This window comes from Larimichthys crocea, chromosome III, assembly GCF_000972845.2.
Source record: "Larimichthys crocea isolate SSNF chromosome III, L_crocea_2.0, whole genome shotgun sequence".
Taxonomy (NCBI): domain Eukaryota; kingdom Metazoa; phylum Chordata; class Actinopteri; family Sciaenidae; genus Larimichthys; species Larimichthys crocea.
In genome coordinates, this window is record NC_040013.1 from 13508608 (window position 1) to 13528515 (window position 19908).

A 19908-nucleotide genomic window follows, 5' to 3' on the forward strand; every position below is an offset into this window, starting at 1 on the left:
TGATGTTATGCGGATAATGTGTGTAGTGTGCCTTGTTTGGTTTGTTCTAGTCTTCATTGTGTATAGTACCATGACAGATTCAGGTAATGTCACACGAAAACAGCTGGAAAATTTCATAGGTCAAGCTTTTAGCATTAATTATAGATAAGCAGAGAACTGTGTCCTCTCTTTGGGATCATGACGTACAGTGAGATCAGAACAATGACCCCTGAGGCCATTGTCCTGATTCAGTTTTAGACGCAGCACCAAAAATAACAAAATGCAATGCATGGATGATACAAAGACAACCAATACAGTAAGCCAACTTGTGATTATGAGAGATGTTCTTTTTGCAAGATGCAGTGATGTTATGAATATCATCAGAGACACTCGGCTGATAAAACTGTATATTCTTGTGAGAGCAAAATGAGAAATAGCATAATTAATCCCTCTCGTAGAGAGTGCTGGAGTTCAGCCTTTAAGTTATAATTGTATAATAATTAAAGACAACAATTACATCAACACACATATTCTTTTTCAAGCAGCTTCGCCACGAGGAAACAGTGATAAAATTCTCCAAAGCTGCAGTCAGATACTACAAATTTGATCCTGCATAACAATCCCCGAAGGAGTAGGCCTGTTTCATTAGACTAATTGTTTTAAACGTTTATTATAAGGCCTCTTTCATTTGTAGTCTGATAGGCCAGTTCCTCCTGAGGCCACCTGTCCTTCCACGCCCCAAATTTCTCTGAACCCAACATGCTTCAGACACTCCGTATCAGGGCGTTTCATCGTTCCTCTTTTCTTAAATACCAGTGACAAAGACAGTGACGATAGTCTGTCTGATGTTTTCGATAGCCTTGAACTGAAACCGAAAGACGTCAGAAACAAAAAACGGACTACCTGGGAGGAGAGACACTCTGACGTCACGCGGCCTTTGTCGCCGCCACATCACCTGCTGCCTTCACGGATTACTTAAAGCTCGGAAATACGAAAACTATAGATTCATCTTGGATAGACATATCTTGGTGTTTCTTGCAGTAATATCAAAAAGAAGAAGAAGAAGAAGAAGAAGAAGGCAGAATATAAGAAGCGGAGTAATTGTATTATTTCTTTTAGAAACCAGTCTACGGTGAGCTTTTTGTAGCATCGATGAGTGGAAAATATAAAAAGAGCATATAACAGCATCACGCGATCTTCTGTGGATTTTCAGTCGTTTTGTCTGACCTATTTAACTTTTTATTTATGTATTGCAACCTCGCAGACAGCCTATAACACGTAAGGTTTCAACTTCTCTATTGTCCTTCTCATCGTACAACATTAACATTTCCGACTGCACTTGAAAGCCTCAACAGCCACAGCAGGTTTCACGAAGGGGGAAGGAGAGTTTCCCACACGAGCCTTGTCTTTAACAACATCCTCTTCTCTGTAGCACATATCTCGACAGTACAACACGTCCGTTTGTTATTTTATTTATTTAAACCCGTAACCTAACACCGAGGTGATACCTCTTAAAAAAATGCTTCAGTCTCTAGCCAGTAATTCGTGTGTGCGCTTGATACAGAGTCACAAATCGACGTGGTATTTTGCCTCTCTGGTGTTGGGGTACATCCTTTATCTTATATTCGGCGCTGTTGTGTTTTCGTCGGTCGAGCTGCCTTATGAAGACCGCCTGCGTCAGGACCTGAGGACCATTAAGAAACAGTTCCTGCAGGAAAATGAGTGTCTGTCCGAGGAGCGTCTGGAGCTGTTTCTAAAGAAAGCCCTGGAGGCCAGCAATTATGGGGTTTCCATCCTCAATAACGCCTCGGCTAACTGGAACTGGGACTTCACATCTGCGCTGTTTTTTGCCAGCACCGTGCTGTCCACCACAGGTAAGGGAAGGGGATGCTGCGGCCACCAGGTGCGCAGCTACATATAAATTATAAAACCTATATAGCTTATATTTTTTTCAACCAGCATTAGTCTTAAGTCGGCCTGTTTGGCCTTTTTTTTTTTACTTGAAAAAAAAAAAAAAAATAGTTTGACTTCCAGGATGCCCGAGCCACTACTACTAGGTTACACCAACCTATGTATGGCCTACTGAATGTAACTAGGCCGGTGGTGGAAACTAAAAACATAAGGGTGCCGTCCTTCCTTCAACGCTTGACATATTATGCCCATTAGGCTACTCCAATATTTCAAGTAGCTCTAAAAATGTTAGTTTAGATGCATTTACCCATCACCTTATGTCTGGTTATTTAGATTATGAAGCTAGTGTTGTTATTCTCTCATGCATTTATGTTGACACAGTGAACACTCCCTACCCTGTGGCAAAGTTTACAGTAAATTTTTAGAGTTCCAGACAAAAGCTGGTGTTTCAGGAAAAGGAGTACACAAACTTCAGTCTTAGTCATAGGGCGCTGTCAACATCATTGTCCTCTTTCCCCTAACCCTGTTCACATATTTTCTAAATGACTCACATATTTTTTAAAATAACCATTTAAGTGCAAAGCACTTAAATAAATAATCCAATAGTTCTTTTCATGCATTTGGACACTTTTGTATGACAGTGCATGCATAGTTTCTGTTATCTAGCATTGCACAAACGGCATATCTTGCAGATGCTTGTCAGTAAAGATACATGGAGAACTTTAGTCCTGGCCACATGGCACAAGTTATCTGTGAGGTTTCAACATACGTATGCGATTGTGCAGATACCTTTCTACGTCAGTGGCTGCCTGTCTGTGAAAAAAAACTCTTCTTGTTTAAGTCTCAACACAATTCTGTTGCTGGCTAAACAAAGAATTGACAGACGTCTAGCTCAGATAGAGAGTCGACACTTTTTTCGATCTGAAACTGACATTGAGCCATACTTATTCTTAACAGTAATAGTTGGTTATATATAGTTGAGTGAATTGCTTGAGAATTTTAACATATCCGGTCCAAACCTACTCTTATGTGCTCAATTGCACACTCATAGTATTTTTAGCACTCTTGTTAGGTCCACTTGACAAGAAAGTGCTAGGTTTAACAGCAGTACCTCCTTCACATCAACACAACTCAAAGATTTTTCACAGCACTCATCCTCTACCTGCTTCACCTGTGTCTGCTTTAACTAAGCGTGCACCTTTTATTTATTGTCTGTTCATCTGTTTACTGAGTGTTCTTTTTAATTGATGATTCTGTCCGTCCCTGTTGTTTTACTTCTTGGTGAAAGTTTACACAGAGTTTTGTTTTAACAGAGCATATATACTTAGCCAATCCCTCTCTGTAGAAGTTTAAATAAGTCATAAATGTGTCGCAAAAGAGCTGCAATAACAGTATTATGGATATCTCCAACAGTGTAAAACCCCTAAAACTTTATGAAACTTTATATGAAACCGTTTTGAGACACATTTACACAGTGTACCACACTGAGGAAGGTTTCCAATATTAAAAAATCAAATTATTTATTTTTTTTTGCTATATCAAAGTAATTGGTGCAGAAATAATAAGTCACAATTTAATATTGCTAGAAAAAATATTCTCTTCTCCTTACAAAGTACTTTTTGTTTCCATTAGTTATTGCTGTGTCATTGGGTGTGTTTGTAGGGTTATATAATTTGCTGTAACTGAAACATTTCCTGTCCTGTTTGTCCTGCAGGATATGGTCACACAGCACCGCTCTCTGATGGCGGTAAGGCCTTTTGCATCATCTACTCTGTGATCGGCATCCCCTTCACTCTCCTCTTCCTCACGGCTGTGGTGCAAAGGATCATGGTGTTCAGCACACGGAGGCCAATCATGTACATCCACACACACTGGGGCCTGTCCAAGCCATTGGTGGCCATCGTTCATGCAACTCTGCTCGCCTTGTTGGCCGTCTCTTGCTTCTTCCTCATCCCTGCTGCCATCTTCTCAGCACTGGAGGAGAACTGGAACTTCCTGGAGTCCTTCTACTTCTGCTTCATTTCCCTCAGCACCATCGGCTTGGGAGATTACGTACCTGGAGAGGCCGTGAATCAGAGGTTCAGGGAGCTCTACAAAGTGGGCATCACTGGTGAGTGCTTATTATTCGTGCTTAAAGCTATTTCCTTGGCAAGGTGGTGGTAGCTGTAAGGTCTCAAATTAATTTGGCTGTCCTTTTTCATCCTTATTATTTGTTTTTGTACTATGTGAAGCACTGTAGCAAGCATATATCATAACACAGTAGGGCTGCAGCTAATTATTATTTTCACTCTTACTTTATATTCTGATCAGCTTCTTGATGATTGATTAGTTATTTGGTCCCTAAATTATCAGAAAATTGTGAAAAATGTTGATAACTGTTTCCCAAAGCCCAAGACGACATCCTCAAAAGTCCACAACCCAAACATATTAACTTTCTACTGTCATAGAGGTTCAAAGAAAGCAGAATGCATCCTCATTTTAGAAGATAAAATAAAAAAAACATTTGGACATTTTTTTTTTCTTTTTTTTTTCTTTTTTAAAGGGCTCAAAACGATTAATCGATTTTCAAAATAGTTGTCGATCAATGTAATAGTCGATAGCTAGTTGATTGATTGACTAATCAGTGCAGCTTTGGCACACAGCAGTGTAATTTCCCATAAACTCTAATTATACAATTCCAACTTCCTGTTACAAAGAGGATACAACTGTTTTCTTTGTTTTTACTGGAAGGACACCACCCTCTTTATTATTTGAGCTATAAAGTAGTAATAATCTTCTATAATATATCATATGTATATTACACTGCACCACACAACGTAATATGTAGTGTGGTTAAACAAACACTTTCTTTAATAGTCCCTATGTCTCAGAATTAATGATTTATTGGTGTGGGAATGTCACACATGGCAGCTTTTGTGTAACTTTGTCCTTATGAGGTGTGGCGCAAATCAGCTGTTTCTATTTTCTGACCGGTCAAGTGTAAACTTGTGTACATTATTCAAAGCTCCAAATGCACATGTAGGTTTCAGATATACAATGTTATATTGTCATAGATTGATGGATAAGACTTAACTTAACTCAGGTTTACAGTTGTATAGGTGTAGACATAAATCTAGCATGTAATATATACAACAGCAGTGTCTTTGTTTCAGCTTGACTCGCATTAAAATCACAAATCAGTTATTGCACTTTAATTTGTGAAGCACACAGAGGCCAAAGGAGAAGTGATTTAAAGTTGTATTGCTGTGGCAGACACAGTTGGAATCAACGCTACTGATTTTTTTAAAAAGGCCACTATTACAAGAGTTGCACCAAAACATGATCAATGATGCTATTAACAACATCCTGACTGAAACATTTTTCACTGCAAACTTGTAAACATTAAAAAGGAAGCAATTGCAATAGCTATTTTGATTAGCTGTTACACACTGGATATTTTTAAGCTGCTGACAAAGCCACATTTTTTGACATCCTTTGTGCTTTTTCCCTAAATGTTTTGAAGTCCTATTAATGTAAGACAACAGTCTGATGCAAGATAAAAAATGACTCACAGCCAAATGGAGAGCAGCAAAGCACTTTCTAGGTGATTGTGCAGCTTGTTGTCAGCAGCATTGCCCGGGCTAATATCGACCAGAATTGTTAAAAAGAAGTCAAATTGATGCTCTGGCCATGCATGAATACCAAACGTTATTCCACTGAGCTGTCACCTGTGTGTGGGCGTGAGTGTGTGGTACACCAGCTAAAGAGACGTCATTCAGTGGACACGATGTGTTAGTCTGTAGGAGGAAGCAGGGCTGTCACTGAGTGTTTGTTTGCACGAATAACAGACGCATTTGTACAAAAAATTACACGTATGTATCGGAAGTGACATCAGTACTATATATGTAACATTTGGAGCAGTACACCAGAGTTCACCACACATAAGTAATCCTAAGTAATTATTGCATTTAGAGTATCGCACTGTCTGTGCATGTACTGCTTTATCAACTGAGTGCATCAAAAAGAATGTTGCTTAAATACAAATGTACAGGAAAACATGTCACTTCCTGGAAATGCTAGACAATACTTCAGTATTTTTCTTGGAAAATGTGATTTCAAATATATTTTCCTAATTCAGTAGTGCTGTAATACCCCTACTGTTTTTAGTATATAGAGTAAAAGTACAAATCCAGTCGTTGGTTTGTGATTTATATAGTCCAAACACCTGTCTAGATGCACCGTTGGCTTCTAGGGGTTTTTACGGGGTTTTTTTATGTTGGATGTAGCCAAAGATGGAGGAAAAAAAGTGGAAGAGAAAGCCAGCCGTGAACGTTTTTACTGCTGGCACTGATCAATGAACATTTATGGAGGGGGTTTCCATCATTATCTGAAATTGTTTCTGTGGTTTTCTTCCTAGTTCACTGTTTGACAAAGCATGTACTCTACTGCCCTCTTGTGTCAGTTCATATAAACAACAAGTGGCGGGACAATAGTGAAGAAAAAAAGTTGCTTGTTATTTTTTTAGTCCTGCTGTGTGTAGATTTAAAAATGTAATCAGCAGCTGCCATAGTGAAAAATCATAATGTAAAATTCTACAGTAATTCAAAAGATGAAATAGTATAAATTGTATTAAGTCCTTCTAAAAATACTCCTGCCTGTTGTGTTTGTGTCATCAGTCTACCTGATCCTGGGTCTGATAGTCATGCTGGTGGTGCTGGAGACCTTCTGCGAGCTGCAGCAACTGAAGCAGCTGAGAAAGATGTTCTACCTGAAGAAGGAGAAGCCGCAGGACCGCCTCGCCATTTTGGAGCACGACCACCTGTCCTTCACTACTATGTCCAAAAGAGCCACAGCCCACAATGAGGACAAAACCCATCCGTTTGTTAGTGTCTCAACTCTGGTCTCTCCCAACGACGATCCCATGATCCAGTAAAACTAAACATCTACTGAAGGATGAAAATATGAAAGTAGGGGGATAACGCAGGCAAGACAATAAGTAGATAGAATGAGTACATCATACATCTCGGCTATAGGCAAAGCTCAACCCTGCAAAATTATTAGTAAAACTAGTTGAGACTATTCAGATCAATCTCCGTTACAAAACCACAATACTGATGACATAGTGCTATGCAGCAGAGATTAAATTTATGCGCATTAATAAAGGGAGAACATTAATATTTTAACAGCGATCCTGAAGACAAACTCAGTGGTAAAACAAAAGCCTTCTGCTGTATTTATGACTCACAAGCGCTAAACTCCTTTATGAGCTGGATTATTTATTGCATACTTAGGAACATTTTAGAAAGTAATTGGTCTCTTAAATCTAGCAGAAATGTAAGACAATTCTCTGTAGTCTGTCACAAAGTAGTACATTAATATGTATGTAACTTATAAATAGAGATGCTTGACAGGTACGTGGAATGTACATAATCAGGTAAATGTTTTAAGATGTACAGTATAATGCCATCTAGAATTAACACACGTATTAAAGATGAGCCAAAGTGCAGCTAAAACAACTAAGTAATAAGCAACCAAGAGGAACCGTTCCATGACATGTTCTCTGGCTTTGCTTGTTGAAAACTGATCAAAGTTTGTTGCTTGGTAAGGTCTGAAATGCTTTATTGGATTCTTTTCAATTGGACTGGCTGCTATTGATGTTTTTGAAAAGGTACTGAAAGTTTCAGGGGGCCTGTTTTTCCGTTGCATAACGTCACATGGTCGACTGAAAGGCAGGTTTCAGTCGATCCTGAACAAAGCATGTGAAAGAATAGACATCTCATGAACAATGAGTAGGCTGACCTCAGAGGAAGATAACCTGAAAGTGCGACATATCTGACTATGAAAGTTTCCAAAAGGACCTGCGTGTAAAAACATAGTTATTTTTGGCTCATCTTTATAAAAGGTGTTAACCGTGGCTGCACTCCACATTGTCACATTTCATTGTGAGGGAAAATATTTGTTTGCAGATGTGTGTATTTTCTCAACCTGTTGCAGTGGTATTTCAAACGTGTCCATGTGTAATGATATGCACTATAACCTATTGATTTATCTGAATGGATTCATGTGTGCTGGACTGAGTAAAAAGGGAAGTGCAGTTAGTCTAGCTTAAAAAGGGAACCATAGCCGGCCCGTAGCATTTTACTGTCAATTAAGTTTGCACATGTCCTGGAGCCAGGCAGCAGTACAGAAAGATAAGGGTCATGGTTCCAACGATTTCCTCCATAAAAATGGGAGATATTTTTAATGGAAAAATAATGCTTTACTTTAATTGTGGATGATCTGCAAAGGCTTGGTACTTGAGGAGTAACTACTTTACTGTATTTACATAATTACATTTTCAAAATGTATATTTTTGAATATGACATGAGGAAGGTTTACACAATTTTTTGAGTAATTATTTAAATGAATTCTGTACTTGAAACGGTACAATAAGGAAAACTTTAAAAGCAGCAGGAGTGCAATTAAAACATCCCAGTTCCGATTATCATCAATTTTTAATCTGTTCATCAACTAAGGATAACTTTCCATATTTGGAATTTAAACCAGTGCATATACACTTATATACACAATACACAAGTTTGTATGACGTTGCACTCCGCTGCATATTTTTAAAAGTAATTGTATTTGGCGGAAAATGTTATGGCAGATTTAATAATTCCATGCCATTATCTGTCCTGTGTTTGGCACAAAATCATACTGATTTAATGCAGATTATAAGTCATATAAACTTCTTAGCACATTTAATAGGAAGACCTCCATTTGTTTTAAATTCTAACAGCGTCTCAGTCTGTGTATTGAGCCGAAGTTCTGACCTCAGCTTTCTCTGTCGCATCACCCACATCAAGACACAGTTGCAGCCTTTTATGAAGTCTTGAATGTAAAGTTTTTTTATGCTGTTTGCTACAGGGAGATTCAAGGCCTGACTAGAGTGCAGCATTATTGCTTGCTGCTCTGCTGGCTCTGTTAGTTTAGGAGTGACTGAAGAGAAGTCTGTTTGAAAAAAAAAGTGTGTACAGGTAAGCTGTGGTGTGTGTCATGACTGCTTGTAACATTAGCTTTGACAGTGTCATCATCTGAGTTTGCTCGCTGATCTTTAATATTTTATTTTATAGATCAGTGGGATTGTATTTCATGTGTTTTTGTTCACCAGTCTAGGCCTTCATGTAAACTGTGAAGCATTGATACTGTTCATATTGTCTGCTGAGAAAAAGGGATTTCTCTTTTACTGTAAGCTGTTTCACTGTTTCATAAATACAGTAAATGGATTGACGTCATGGCTTCAGCGTTACTGTTTTCGGCAGTGTTTGTCATGCACATACAGTTTGTCTTGAAGATGTGAGCTGTCAAGCAAAGTAGTTCTAGTTCTGTTCAGGGAGTAAACATTGTATCAAGGATTACGAACTGAAGCACACTGACAATATTTATTTATGCTGAACATGTCTGGAATATTTGAAATCATTGGTTTCTGTACATATCAATTCAGTTGTTGTGGTACATACTGTAGATTCATATACACTGTGGAGTATTTTAGTCTTACGATATTGATATTGTAATACAGGATTGCCATGGAGCACCAAGGTTTTATGTAAAAGTCATTTCAACATCAAAAGTTCTCCCATGAACTGTAAAATATCAGTGTGTCTTAAATAAAGTGTTGGTTTATTATTACTTAATCTGACTCTTTTGTTAATTATTTTATCAAAGAGTATTGTAACTGGCTGATCCAGTAGTAGGTTGTGGGTTTTGTGTACTGACAGCAGTTTCAGCTCTCTCCCTGCAGCAGTACATGTGTTATGTAAAGTGTATTTACCATAAAAGTCTACTTCAAAAAAGGTTGAGAGTTTTGGACAATTGTCAGGCTTTTGAACACACAAAACCGCTTGAGCAATTGGAAAAAAACAAATGGAAATGAATGTGATTATCTGCCGGGTCTCGGGTAGCATTTTTAAAGAAAGACTCAAATTGTTGCTACTTGAATACACTATTTTAGTCATTGGTTTCATCTTTGAATATGAAACGGGGGATGTGGACTGTGTTTAGCACGTCTTTGTCTCCAGCACAGAAGAGCAGTAATTGAAGTTGGAGGTCAACAAGAGTGCCACGGATATCTTAGCCAGTGATTAACAGGAAATGCTTTCTTATTTGAGCATAAGAAGCAATGATTTGCACATCAGACTCATTATATGTGGTACTTCATAAAAGAGAGGACATTGTTGGCTCTTGAAAGACGCTGATTCATGATGAGAACCTGCATAGACCTAGATCTAAAATGTGCAGTATATATCACTGACTTTGCTTTCACTACAATATACAGCACAAATAAATCTCTATAAAATCTCTATAAAATGTGTTTCCTTTTAACCTCAGAATTCATTCCAGTGCTACAGATTAGAATATGTTGCATTTTATGGCTGCATGCTGCATGTGTCTCTCTCTGTAGAGAGTGGATTTAATTCATTATGTTTATCTTGCTGAAAAAAATGCAACACGTTTGTTTTATTCAACAGCTGTATTTCTTATTGGACAGAAGAGTAATTACCTCTGACATGGACTCACCTCTCACTACAGAGCCTCTGAGCCGACATCCATGTTGTCAAGTTTAATTGCCTGAATAAAGATGAGGGGAAGGCAGCTCCAGGCAACATATTTACTGGATGCACGTTGTGTGAACACAATTACCTGTGGGCGCACAGTAATTGAAAATAACTGCTGAGGGTGTCAGCCAGTTTCATACAGTACAAATCCTCCATATTCACAATGAGCACTGAATAGCAATTGTGTCTGTTCATTTACATAATGACAAATCACTGTAACCAGATCAGAATTTCTGCTTTAAAATATGTAATCTATTGGATTTATGTCATATGCTGTACATTTATGGAACTTACACTTACACAAAAAGATTACAGAGCAGACTCAGAGCAGACAACAACACAACAATTGAGAGCCACAAGCAATTTACTCCCTGGCCTCATTTGACTTCAGTTAAATCAGTTCAGCCCTGCTTCAAGTATATTTAAGCAGTAACATTAGAAACGCTGACATGCTACAGTAGTCAGTGGTCACCATAAAACAGCTTATTTTCACAAATAAAGAAAAAATAAATAAATCACTTATCACAGCCTGGCCTCTGTACAAAACAAAGCAAAGTTCATCATTAGCCTTAGGCAGCCATTAGACAATCACAATCATATTTACAGTCAATGCATAACAAGTTGTTGTTTGGAAAGAACCAAGAACTAATGAGAAAAATAACAAAATAAAGTACATTAACTGTAGTCATCACACTTACACACTTATCAGCCATTCACAGTCTTATGATTTATTCATAGCAGTGATTCCCAGCCTCTGTCCAAATTGTAACATTTATTTAAAAGAAATCCCATTGTGCAGTAGCTCTAAAAATATGCTGCTATACCATCCATTGCCTGCAGGTGGCAGTATAAAATTATAACAGTTATCACTTTATTTCCCTGTAGGAGGTCACTTTGACATTTTTACATTTGCATGTGTAAATTGGCATGTGTAGAACCAGAGTCTGAAAGTGCTCCCTTATGGCAAATCTGCAGCCTGCTAGGTGTAAATTAATGAGTTTGTGACTTTTGGGATTTGTGAGAGCGTTAAATGCCTGTTCACATGTACAGATAAAAATAAGAGAAATGAAATGTTCTGCATGCACAAGCAAGACGTGTGCTTACAGCTGAATTCAGTTGTATTTGCTGACTCTTAAAACTTGGCGCATGGTCAGCTAAAGCACACCTACTCTTTGGGACATCCTGCAACGTCCCATGCTTTCTCTACTTTATTTCATTTTAATTTCTGCCCACACGCATACATGGACATGCAGTACAGTTGTCAGTAGATACAGCCTGGCTGTCAGTCAGCAGTGTATCAGGGCAGAACAGGACTATACCCTGAAGGCCCATTTTTACACACCGGACTGAAATGTACTCACTGCTTCCTGTCATTAATATTGCTATTTGATCTTTTTGCTTCATGCATATGCACACAGGAGAATACATGAGCCAGAGCTGTGAAGATAAAAAAAAAAAAGCCTTATTTTTAATCCTGTTTTTAATCCTGCAACAGTGCTGCAAGTGAGAAATGTGTGATTATACCAAATCTAAAGATTTTCTTTAAGGAATCTAGATGCTGCATTAGTGTACAAATAATGCAAGACACTCATTCCAGCAAATCCCAAGAGTAACACACACTGCAGAATCGAGAATTTGTGCAATGCTTGACATTTCATCAGTCAGATTTTATAACAAGTCAATTGTTGCAACTTTGGCTTCTCATCCACCAGTGGTCCAGGGACTCAGGGGTCATCCAGGACAGGGGGTGGGTTGGGCTGTACTGAGACGACAACTAGCATCTACCCTATAGCACCGCTTTCTGGTGGTGTAGCTCTATTTATATCCCAACACACACACACACTGGGACTATGGGAATGCAGGAGGCCTCAAGCACAAACATTCCCCCCACTGCTAACTCTCTAACAGTGCTCATTTGCTACTGCAAACACAATGCTTTCTTTTTGTGAAGACAGTAAAGTGTGCATTTAAGGTTTTGGTTGTGCAAAGCGGTCTTATATTCTTGCCTTAAAAAAAACACATACACTGTATATACTGTATGCATGCACATAGTAAGCACTTAGCAGGACATACACACTGCCCTAGTTACCCCTGTCTTGTATGTATAAGGGGTGAGACAAACTGACAGGACCAGAAGAAGGGAGGAGAGAAAAGAAGGAGGGGTGGATGGATGTTGCAGCCATGGGCATTCTCTCACTCGCAACTGTTCTGCAGTGAAACCTCTGTCTCTGCAGTGTGTATAATGTTATGAGAACATCAAGACACACAGTTCGCATGTCTCACACAGAAAGGCACATGCACATTTATTCACTATGAAAACTGCATCTTGTAACATAACCAGGAGAGCAAGCAAGTGAAGATAGTGAGAAAACTACCACTGATTTATTGGCAAATGGGAAATAGATGTGCCTTTGACCCACAGTTTGTATCAAATCAGAAGCACATGAAATAACAACACTGCAGGTTTCAATTTTTAATGTCAGTTATCTAATTCTATCATTGTCTTTATAATAACAAATGGCTGAAACAATTGTGATTTTCAAGATCTTGTCCTCACACCGGCAACAAAACAAAAATAATTGGTTATAAATATTAAAAAGAAGCAATTACCTGGCTCAAGTGAAATGTCAGGCAACCTCCAGGACTCGGACATTTTTCCCTTGCCAGCATAGGGTGACTAATCCAAATCCCTTTGGGCAAAATGGGCATCTAAAATGCAAAACAGATATTTCTGGCAATGTTTGTGCACATTGTCTGAAAAGCAGGAGGATTTACATGTAAAGAATAAGAGTGCATTTTCAGTCTAATAAAGGATTAATGCTTTAATATGGCGTGTAAATATGTATGTGGGGAAGAAATAAAGAGCTGGATAATAATAATGGATAAAAACATATTCTATTTCAAATAACAATATGACTATGGATGCCTAATGGTCAAATGTGGTGGGAGGGACTGATAAGATTTTTTGGTGGCTGTGAGCGGAGCAAAATTTCTTATCTATGTGCTTGTGGGAAAACATTTTATAGAACTGAAGAGACCTGAAAACTTCAGCTTAAAAGCACCTCTGAAGTGCCATTTTGCTGGTATATCAGAGGCGTCTTTTTTTATTAATGGCAGCACAACAGAGAAGGAGCTATTCATGGACACTTCCAGTACTTTAATCATATATTTTATGTCCTGTTTTCATTTGTCAGCAACACTAAAAGGGGATCATCTAAGAATGGAAATGAGGGCAGGCCAGAGAAGAAGACAGAAGATGCCAATCTCTGCAGCTAACTGGTTCACGATGTTGACACATAATAGCAACAGCAGGCCCTCTCATCCACAGAGATTCTGGCCACTCTCCAGCTGTGTGTCAACCTTACCAATAATGGCAGCAGAATAACAAATATACCCTAAAGAAATCACAGAGGCCTTTGGGACTACAGGGTGCCGATTCCATAAAGGTTATGTTTCCTCCTGGCTGAAATAACATTTAAACAGATAATGTCTTGTTCATGAACAGAGGAATAGCTCTGTGTCTTTCTGGATTATAACAATGAATTGTTTTATGCAAAATGCAAAATAGTAATTAAACGCTGGGTAATGAGAAATTAAATGTTTACAAAACCTCTAAGTACTTAAATACCCAGTAATGAATATGACCTTTTTTACTGGCTCAGAGTTTCACTTGCATTGGCCAATCAGCAGTGGTCTGTCACACTGTTTCCAGGCTGAGAGGTGCATTAAATATTGATGGTGAGAAGCGAGAGGATTTACATCATGCTTTTTTTTAAATTGCATGAAACTGAACACAGGAGGATGGAATGGAAATGACTGAGAATTTAGATCATGGGTTGTAACATGCTGGCGTTTGTTTCTGACTAAGCAGTGAAGTGCACAAGCTTTTAGGCTACAGAGAAGAGCTAGAGGGCAGGTTATAACGAGGGATAGTGAAATCTCTCTCTCTCTTTCACTACACACAATGTCACTTTGACCACAAGTAACCTGGCACCCTCTCACTTTAAATTTTCTCTGTTTCTAGAGGTATATTGGCCATCTTATACATTCAGGAAAAAAACTGTAGAAATTTTGCAAATAATGCTCCCTTGAGAAATGTGTAACAAGCTTTTTAACAAAAGAAATTTTAACGCACCGGTATACATTTTAAAACAAACAATGGCTGGTTTCAGGGTGCTAGTAGGTGCTTTATGCTGGCTAATTGTCACACAGTCAAGGCTTATTGGGACACTTGATTAGGACAGGACCTTTGTTAATGCGTAAGACTTTTCCTACTGTGACAAGTGAAAATGTCTGCTGTGAAAAAGGCCTATTAAATTCAATAACCTCTGTGCAGTTTCAAAGAGCATTTCCATGCCCTTTAGCATCTACATAATTCTTCTCAAAGAAAATGAAAGAAAAAAATGCAATTCCTCCATATAATAAAACAAAAAATATATTTTATTTTAAATATCTTCTAACTTATGAGAATAAAAAAGATCACAATTAATATCCAAACATACACATACAGTGAAATTCTTGTAAAACTGGTATACAGAAGATTAGCACGTTCTTTTAACTAAATTGTAGAGTTAGTACAGTAATGGTAATATATAAGTAATATTAGGAGACACTTTGACTTTGACTAGCATAGGTGTAACATTAACAAAGGTTCTACAGTACAATATTTAGGTGTTACCTATGCCAGTAAGGTCAACACAATATTAAAAATAGTTTTAATAAAACCCAGGTGTAACTAATTACGTTAATAATGATTGCATTTTATTTAGGCGAGTCACTTCCAGGACCTGTGTACTGTATGGTGCATGCTGGCTAATTGGAATGACTTAGACATTCAGTGAGGATGAGTCATTGTTAATTACATTAGTTAAACCTGCGCTTTTCATGTTACTTCAAGTCAAAATGCCTGTTTTGTAAAAAGGCTCCATCAGAACTGGTTTTATGGAAATGAATTGACTTTAATAACTGGCCAATGAGTCATTATCTTCATTAGTTTCTTGTGTCTGGTGTGTGAAACAAAATTTGGATCTCTACCACTGTGTTCATTTTATGTTTCTTGGCCTTGGGCTTTGGCCCATATCTCCCCATCCCTGATCCATATTTAGAAAGGAGTGCAGCGCCCTGTAGATTGGGGCACCAATTAATTCGCTACTAGAGGACTGCTGAAGTGGAAGATGGCAATGAATGAATATATCAGCACACCTTTAATCTGTTTTGATGTTTATGGTCTGGCTGTGTCTCACAGGGAAGGTGTTCACATTATGTTAGTTTTGGCAAAGCAAGAAGGTCGAACAGTGCAAATTGATTTGTCTTTGGCTGAGCTGTGAAGTTGAGAGATGCATTATGCAAGATGAACTTGATCCTCTCCTCCCCAAGACTGTCGATGGGGAGTGTTGACCCTCTTATTGATGACTAGACTCCACTTTTTTGCCCGAGTAAGCACAGGTCCCCCCCTCTACTGTGTGAGCTGTGGCTGGTCATTGATCGAGGCAAAACCTGACTTCAAAAAACAGTAGGTGTACTTGTGCTGCTCTCTGCAGGAGCTCAGAGAATGCCGACGCAATGCAGCGGGTGGACCACAGACCTGGGACCTATGGGCGACATTACCCCGTTCATACAAGGTAGAACTTCACTCATCCTCATTGTTGGTACTGCATGTACTGCTTAAGTTTATCTATAGGGGCAGAAGACAACATTTTATGTAAACTTTGCCAAAATGTATACAAACTCAGCATGAAACGTAAGTTACCTCTAACTTCACAATCATTTTAATACTTTGTTAAAGTCAGGATACACTTTAAAAAACAAACAAACATCAGGGAGCATGTAAAACCTACTACTCGTACTGTTATAGCGGCACATTTCACACATCAAGAGACAAAGATAGTTACTTGATTTTAATTTCCATGTAGATATAAGTCAGTGAACATAATTACTCCATTACAGGAAGCGGGGCTGTGATTGGATCTAATCAATCCCTGTAATTGTCTGATTCTGTGGTGTTGAATAGAAACAACAATTTCTACTGTTTTATTTCTACCTCTGTTCAGCCGGACATTTGAAATACAGGCCCTTCCATCATCTTATGAATAATGAACCCCAGTGGCCTGCGAATTGTTGAAAAAATCTATAGTGATAGCTGCTGGAAAAGGTTATTTTTATTTCTCACACCTATGCTGAAAAACATCTACAACAGCCTGGAGTTATGCAGCGAGATGCATGATACAGTGGGGGAAATACATTATTTCACACCCACACAGCACAAATACCATAAGCAAAAAGTTACAACAACAATAGAATTACCAAGAAGACAACTTTTCAGTCTTAGTATTAGGTATTATGACAGATGCATAAACAGTTTTATCAAGACAACCTGCCTCACATTGTCATCCTGTGATTTTGCTTGATACGATCAATACTTAAATCACACTTTAGATTACGGTTATGTTTTTTTTTTTTACTTGAGCCAGGGAGACTTTCTGCTCCTGTTCGAATGTGACAGTTTGAGAGAAAAGGATTAGAAAGTGCTCATTTGTAAGGTATGACTGCTGATTTGTACTGTGTGCTGAGTGGTATGTGCTTTACAGGTTACTTTTTTGAGTTTCACACCAGTTCAGCTACAGCTTAAGGAAGAGACCTAAGTCAGTGTGTGCAGTGTGAGATTCAGTGGACCCCTAGGAGGGCAACAAATCCACTTGTATCATGTATTTTACCAAAGAAGAGAGAATGTCTATTGCAAAGTGCTTTATTTTTATACGAGCTTAACCAGCATATCATTGCTGGAGCCCTTGGATACATGACTGTTCTCGTGGGTTCAAGCACCCCAGGTTAAGGAGAGCAGCTGGTATAATTCATCCTCTGTATTTCAGATTTACAAATCATAATAATTCCAGTGTAATCCGGTAGGTAGCGCTGTTGCAGTGCCTCCAGGACCCAGCAACATCCAGAGCAGAGCGCACCCTTTCAACGTTGAAACAGTGTGTGCTGGAGTAGCATATGTTTGTGGGTGTGAGAAGGAGCAGGACGATGGCACTTATCTTCCCGTCAGCTTTGATGAGGATTTAGATTTGCAGTAGCTGCCCTGCTCAGTGGCCTTGAGGATGTACGGTGATGGAGAGGGCACTGTGTGGGACCGGGTCGGACGGCCCCACCGGGACTGTATGTGCTACCTTGGACCTCCAACTACTTTGATGCCGATGTAAGACATTTAAACTTTTACAAATCTACGGCAAATCGAACGGCAGAAGTCAGGCCCACACCTGTTGCGCACTTGATTTAACAGGTGCTTTGATAAAGTGAATTGACTTTGTGAGCAGAAATGTTATTTTCTTTGTTCTATGTTATTCCAAGCGTTATTCTCAGTGTTTTCAATTTAACTGAGGGGTTATTGGCTGATAATAATTGCTGTGAGTCAGATTGCAATTCCACAGACATTATACGGGCTATGATTAGGATGGCAGCGCCTGGAGAGATTTTACGCACCGAGTGGGTCAGTAAATCACATTTTATTTTCACATGTTGATGGTTTCATAACAGCTTTGTCAGGTGTAATATACTACAAAGCTTTATTGCTGCAGAATTAAAGTGTGTATTTTTTCATCTTGTCTCACCAGCTGGGAAAGTATTTGTCTCCTCTGCATGATAAAATCATATTTGATAGGCTACTCTGTGGTAAGCTGTGCGCAGTTTTGTGCTCCACTGCCTGTACATGAAGCTGTCACAAGTGTTCCTCCTCCGTCTCTGCAAATCACACATGATCGATTCATTAGTTTCAAATTCCTATAAGCCTATAATAGAAGTTGCACGGTGCATAGTATACAAGATTTGCAGGACCAGTCACTTTCGTTTAGTGTCTTTTACACTGTTGTTGTGCGGATCTAGGGCCAGTGAAGGATGATGATTTATGTACTGTACAAGAGAGGCGCTGCAGGGGCCCTGAGGAACATAGAGCCCTGACTTTCCTGCTTTGCCATAAAAAAAGACTCTTGTCTTATCGATTCATATAAGGTTTACAAGCTCCCCCTTATTCTTTGCAAAGCGGTCTCACTTTGTCTTCTAACACCGCCAACCTTTGTTCTTTCTTCCCAGCGGGATGCGCAAGTCGCCCGACGTGAGCCCCAGAAGGCTTTCGGACATCAGCCCTCAGCTCAGACAGCTCAAGTACCTGGTGGTGGACGAGGCCATCAAAGAGGACCTCAAGTCCTCCCGCTCAGTTGAGGACATCAACAGCGCATCCATAGAGGAGCGAATATTGAGAATCACCGGCTACTATGGATATCAGCCCTGGAGTGCGAGCTATAATAGTGAGTTGGAGCTGCAGCTTGATGGACATAGTTAGATGCTTTATGTGGGTGGATGGAGTTGGAGCTGGAGGACAGGAAAGTTAAATAACTGCATGTATAGTGTGTATTAATCTTAAACCTGTGGGCAGTGGTGGAGGAAGTAGCCAGCGCAGACTGTAGAAAAACTCCTACAAGTAAAGTTAGTCCTGCATAAGTATAAAAGTATCAGCATCAAAATATACTTAAAAAAATAAAATAATGCAGATGCATGGGGCTTAAAGCTAAAGTGCAAGGGTTGGTGTTCCCCAAACATGAAGAGAGCTTGTCTAATGGTGTTCACTCATCTGCATCATTATTTTCACTGAATCTAAATGTGCATTCACCATCACACTGAGAATTAGTAGTTGAAGCATCAGTGTTGCTGTTGGTTGCAGCAGGCAGTGGAGCTAATTTTTGCTTGTTGAGCCTTGAGTCAGACAATGCTCGGAGCAGTTGGTTCTTTGAAGAAAAAGAGTTGTCAGCGCAGCTTTCATTTCCCGCTTTTATTTTCTTTCTCTCTATAACTCCAGTACATTTGCACAGTTTTAAAAGCCCGAGCTGTAACTGCTGTTGATCCTGGCTGGATGATGGATTACAGTGCTGTTTTGTTTATGAGGTCTCTCTTGTTGTGTTGGTGTCATGACAAACCGGTCTTAATAACTGTCAGTCTTTTGTTCACTTGTTTGTTTATAGCTGCTCTGGTGCGGATACATTCAGCAGGAATATGCTGGCCGATGGTCTTTATAGCTGGTAGCTGGTGGCAACTTTTGTAAATTTCATATGAGACTGCAATATTAAACAGCTGCAAGGCTACTTCAAAATTCATAGGCCTATACGTAATATGAAACTACTGCAGACTTCACAAGACAGCCGCTGTTCAGAACTGAATTTGTCTTTGCTTCTTTTCGTGTTACTACTGGTGCTGTGACAAGAGAAGGGATGGTGAAGTAAGGAGGAATATTCTATTATAGCTATTTGAATAGTGGGTTGACCACAATGCCTGACTGAAATATAGTGTAGATATTTTTGTCACAAGAAGAGAGCTGCTGAAAAATACACAGTACTTTATGTTGTTATCTGTGGGGGCCTTCTGACTGTAGAAGCTACTATAGTTATCTATATTT

The 19908-nt window shown here is 39.0% G+C and overlaps 2 protein-coding genes across 2 annotated transcripts in view; both read left to right on the top strand.

Annotated features, from left to right (window-relative positions):
* Positions 1-1228: 1228 nt before the first annotated feature.
* Positions 1229-9542, top strand: kcnk1b (potassium channel, subfamily K, member 1b). Its single transcript, XM_010756584.3, has 3 exons — positions 1229-1853; positions 3605-4000; positions 6546-9542. Exons 1-3 carry the CDS (start codon positions 1499-1501, stop codon positions 6800-6802), a joined length of 1008 nt encoding a protein of 335 aa, XP_010754886.1. The 5' UTR covers positions 1229-1498; the 3' UTR covers positions 6803-9542.
* Positions 9543-17437: 7895 nt separating this feature from the next.
* The window catches only part of slc35f3b (solute carrier family 35 member F3b), a 44466-nt gene continuing 41995 nt past the window's right edge, over positions 17438-19908 (top strand). The window contains exons 1-2 of the mRNA XM_010756742.3: positions 17438-17661; positions 18552-18766. Of these exons, the coding sequence (XP_010755044.2) occupies positions 17564-17661; positions 18552-18766 (313 nt within the window). The 5' untranslated portion in view covers positions 17438-17563. The remainder of the gene's footprint in view (positions 17662-18551; positions 18767-19908) is intronic.